At 41.1% G+C, this 5,184-nt stretch overlaps 1 protein-coding gene across 1 annotated transcript in view; it reads left to right on the top strand.

Moving 5' to 3' along the window:
* Positions 1-4,169: 4,169 nt before the first annotated feature.
* LOC125292341 (zinc-binding protein A33-like) overlaps positions 4,170-5,184 on the top strand; it is a 5,318-nt gene continuing 4,303 nt past the window's right edge. The window contains exon 1 of the mRNA XM_048239572.1: positions 4,170-4,763. Within this exon, the coding sequence (XP_048095529.1) occupies positions 4,368-4,763 (396 nt within the window). The 5' untranslated portion in view covers positions 4,170-4,367. The remainder of the gene's footprint in view (positions 4,764-5,184) is intronic.

Raw genomic sequence — 5,184 nt, 5'->3', positions numbered from 1 at the left:
TGTAGCTTATGCGACGGTGTCCACTAAGCATACCATGCTTATTTCGACCCTCTGCCCAACATAGCTTGGAGGTTGCAGTGGTAATCGTGATGATAGTGTCCGTAATGGATGTGGTACAGACAGCAGGGCTAGTAGAAATAGGGCTCTAAACTACAAAGTCACCCACAATATGATGCGAACTTCTGGGTACTCAGATTACCCGAGATAGGAACTGATTTGACCAGAATACTTTATTGTAGGCCTTGTGGTTTAGAAACCATATACATCTTAGGTGTTGGTATACATCTTAGATGTTTTCCTGTTAATTTGTTATGTGGGTAATATGAAAAAAGGAAAGTAAACCTGCTCAAATATGTTCATCCTGTATTTACTGAAATGTGCATAATTTGAGGTGCTTGCCATCCAGTGGCAAATTAGATAAATTAAATTTAGTTTTACTCGAAGATTTTTACATTTACAGTAGGACCTTATCTCTGACCACTTTCAAGCTATGGCCTTTTGAAATTTTGATATAAAAATCCAATGGTGTTGCTTTCTTATAGTTTGCCAGGTTTAAAAATGTTAAAATATTTTTATTTATAAGCTAAGGTTGCTAGCACAGGTGTCTAAAACTAGATAAAAACACTTGCACTTTCTGTTTGCAGTTTTGTGTGGTATTTGAAAAAAAGAACATTGCATTTTCAGAAATAGCCGGCCCTCCAATCAGATGACGTTGGCAGAATTGGCCCCCAGCTCATTTGAGTTTGAGACCCCTGGTTTACTGCATAGCTGAAGCTGAACTAGATGGAACACAACAAAGTTGTTAAATTAATGAGTAATTTTAACATAAATAACTGTGATGGAGATGCATTGTGGCCACACTGCTCTGTATAAAATAGATAATGCAACGCAGTCACACACTGAGTGCCCTTCTCTTTTGCTCTTGTAATGGACAACCTGAATTGAATATGATATGCCCTGGGATGTCTTTCTATTTTAAACCTCCATATTTGGTGTTCTTCAGACATAGCATGGAGAGAAAGATTGTCGATGGCACACAGACGTAGCCTAGGCCTACACAAAATCAAATCGGAACCAACGGAAAGGTGTTTTGCTGTTTAGCTGTTTTCCTATTGTACATTATAAGAAAAAAATAGTTCTAAAAGCATTATTTATAAGCATGATAAGGGCAGACTCAAAGAGGTTCCTTGAATTGTAGCTGTAAAAGACATGTTCATCATTCACATATCATTATTACCAATGATCTGTGTAGCTGTTCAGATTGATTCATTTGTTCAATTGCCCCACTTTACCGTGTTCCCAGTCAGTGGCTCATGTTGATCCGTCTATGGTTTGTCTAGTACACTCAAACATGATATATTAACCTGGACACTGATTCACAATAATACTGTAAAATCTAATGTGATAAGATTAGCAGATTTCAGACCCTGGGCCGCAGTACTAGCGGAGAGCTTGGGGTGGCAGCCTGGATCAAGCCTGCTCTCCTCTTGGCATGCATGCTACCAGACAGCATCACTCACATTCCCAACAAGCTCAACTTCTAGACTGATGCGTGCTGTTGAGACCACTGGATACATGATGCATTTCTAGTACATACTCATATACTGTAATGGCACACGTCATAATGTACTCAAAGGCAATGTGCACTACATTTTCATAGTGTACTCAAAGGTGATGTACTACATTTCCATAGTGTACTCAAAGGCAATGTGCACTACATTTTTATAGTGTATAGTGTACTCAAAGGCAATGTGCACTACATTTTCATAGTGTACTCAAAGGCGATGTGCACTGCATTTCCATTTATCCATTTAGCAGACATTTTAATCCAAAAGTGACTTACATGTGTCAGTTATATTACAACAATGGTCCCCTGGAGCAACTTGGTGTTATTAGTGCGTCTATTAGGCCATCTGGGAATGTCAGGGAGTCAGGGACTGCCTCCGTGATTACGTTTTATTCAGAGCCATAGAAAAAAGTTTTTCTACCGCTCTGTTTTTTCCCACTGCGAGTGTTTACGTGCTTTGCTATCAGAATGTGTGAAAAACATGGATGCCACAACAAAGGTTAAAACATACACTCACTAATCTTAAATAAACAACTGTATGTCCTAAAATATGGTGTAAGAGGCTTGTGAAAATTTTATATGCAGCTTTCAAGTGACAAAAAAACAGTAAATTCCCAAGTTCACATTAAAATTGTGGGACATGAAAGTCCACAAGGACTACAAATGAACTACAACATGACAACAAGCCCACAACTGGGCAACTACATTAACACAATCTTCCCCCAGTTTCCCATCTCTTATTCCCATGTGAGGTGAAGTGAACGATAATGTTTTCACTGGGAAAAAAGTTTTTTCCATGCGTATGAATGCACCAGAAATGTCTTGCTCAAGGGCGCAACGGTAGGATAGGAGAAATGTACCCACAACTTTTCATGCTACTGCATGCTAGCTCTGCTCCTTAACCACTATGCTACCATCGGCCCCTACTACGCACTACCCCTTCTGCTGTGAACAAACCCAGTTTGCAATGTGCACTATTCCATCTGTACAGCGGTGGTAGCGTAGTGATTAAGGAGCTGGGCTAGCATGCAGTAGCCTGGAAATGTGTGGGTTAAATTCCTAGCTTCCACCGTTGTGCTCATGAGCAAGGCACTTAACCCCAAAATGCCTTTAGGAAATCTAATCCCTTGTTATGTAATTTACATTACATTAATTTTTTTTTCTTTGACCTGTTAAACTCATGTCTTACCCTCTCATGTCTTTGGTTGTGTTAGTGTCTGCCAAGTTGTATGTTTTATGTCCCAGTGTGTCTAGTAAGCCTTTCCATGGGTCATTGGTTACCAGGCAAGTGTTTTTTGCATGGATCTTTTCACAGAATGTCAATGTATATTCAAAACTCTGCAGCCAGGCTCCTCACCCATACCAGACGATCAGCACACATCACCCCCATTCTCCATCAACTCCATTGGCTACCAGTTCCGTCCCGGATCAAATACAAAGTACTACTACTCACCTTCAAAGCCCTCCACAACCTTGCTCCCCCTACATCTCTGCGACCTCCTGACCCCCTTACACTCCTTCCCGCCACTCAGATCCTCTGACCAAAACCTCTTGGCTATCCCCCGCCTCCAGACTCTCCACCCTGGGTGGCAGGTCCTTTAGTGCCTTGGCCCCCAAACTCTGAACTCCCTCCCCAACCCCTTCGTGCCTGTCCTTCTCTTCCTTTCTTCAAAGCACATCTCAAGACCTTTCTGTTTAATGATCACTTCTCCTCCACACCCAACACATAGTTCCTACAGATAACTTGTCTTTGTTGTATTGTTTTGTTTGTTTGTTATTGTATTTCCCTGCCTTTGTCTCTGTTGTATTGTTTGTTTGTTTGTTATTGTGTTTCCCTGCCTTCCTACTATGTAAAGCGACCTTGGGTTTAAGAAAGGTGCCATATAAAATAAACGTATTATTAACTTATTATTAATGTTGCATGAATAGGTCCCATCTCATTCACACACTTTGATCTCTATGATATAGTAATTGCACTTTGCTGACAACTTTTTCATAAATGATGGATCATGTTAATATACAGTATGTATGTGGAGTGAGCATGTTAGTAAGTGGCCTTAGAGTAGACTACAGTGCACACAATCATGTTTTTTTTGTGTTGCTCCTCTATTTGGTGCAATACTAATTACACTGACAAACTGATAAATGCCTCTGGTCTGTGTGTGTGTGTGAGAGAATGAGAGAGAGAGGGAGAGAGAGAGAGAGAGAGAGAGAGAGAGAGAGAGAGAAAATGTTTTCCAGATGGAATAAAGAATATCTAAATTCTCACAAAGACAGAACTCATCCGTCTCGTTTACCACCATGCTCCTTCTGACACACATTGGTACTCAGTGACGTTACTATTTCTCTAAATGGTTAAAAAGAATGTTGTCTCTGCTGCCTGCATGAGTCATGCTGAGTGCACATTAACCCCTACATTTTGAGAAAAAAATCCTGTGAGGTCAGGCTGTAATATACTGATCTGGGGACAGTGAGGACAGTTACAGGAAATGGCTACATCCTGACACTTCAAACTGAACAATCTAACCGACCAATCAGAATCCCTCTTTACTAGAACTCCTCCCTCTGATTCAACTATTCTGAAGGAGGAAGTGCAGGGGATAGAGACGGGGAGAGACTTGTTGTTAGTTTTCCATTAAAAAATTAATACTTAAGTTCGGAAAACACAGACAGATTGAAATAGCTGCGTTGTCTATGTTCATTATAGGTTAGTTTTGCGGACTTGGGAGGCACATGCGACTGACAGTTTATGGTCTGTGAAGTGAAAGTAAATTTGATCAGACGTGGAATTTAGGAGGAAATGGCTTCAAAGACAGAGGAGGATTACTGCTGTCCTGTGTGCTGTGACATCTACAAGGATCCTGCCATCATGTCGTGTAGTCACAGTGTGTGTAAAGTCTGTCTGCAGCAGTTCTGGAAAACCAAAGGGTCCAGAGAGTGTCCAGTCTGCAGGAGGAAATCTTCTAAGGATTACCCGCCCCCAAATCTGGCTCTAAGGAACCTGTGTGAGGCGTTCCTAGAGGAGAGAAGTCAGAGAGCTTCAGCAGGGTCTGAGGTGCTCTGCAGTCTGCACAGTGAGAAACTCAAGCTCTTCTGTCTGGAGGATAAACAGCCTGTGTGTTTTGTGTGTCAGGCATCTAAGAAACATAAAAATCACACATTTAGTCCCATAGATGAAGCAGCACAGGACCGTAAGGCAAGAATCTACTCTGGTAATACTGGTAGTGGGCTCTAAAAACACACATCTTGATCTGTGTGAAAGTCATGGCAGAAGGTACTGTAATGCCTTTAATGCACCAGTAGATGGCACTCTACGCCCTGCTGTTACAACTGATGAGTGTTGCGCAACATCCAGACCTCTGAGCTGAGAGACTGATTCTCTTCCTTTCTCCCACTCTGTCACTCCAAGAAATGACCCATGTGTAGGCCTTCAACAGAAAACTGTCCTTACATTTTCTCTAACAGAAAGTACAAGTTGATATCACCACTGTTTGCAAATCTCTTGCAGTTTTTAGACTATGAGATGTGGTGTAATTAGCGTATGCACTGCAACTTTAAAGTTTTCTTTAAATCATTGAAATATACATTTTTCCACATTCATTTTGCCTTATATATCT

Source organism: Alosa alosa, chromosome 3, assembly GCF_017589495.1.
Source record: "Alosa alosa isolate M-15738 ecotype Scorff River chromosome 3, AALO_Geno_1.1, whole genome shotgun sequence".
NCBI classification, from domain to species: domain Eukaryota; kingdom Metazoa; phylum Chordata; class Actinopteri; order Clupeiformes; family Clupeidae; genus Alosa; species Alosa alosa.
This window is presented reverse-complemented; position numbering and strand designations above follow the sequence as displayed.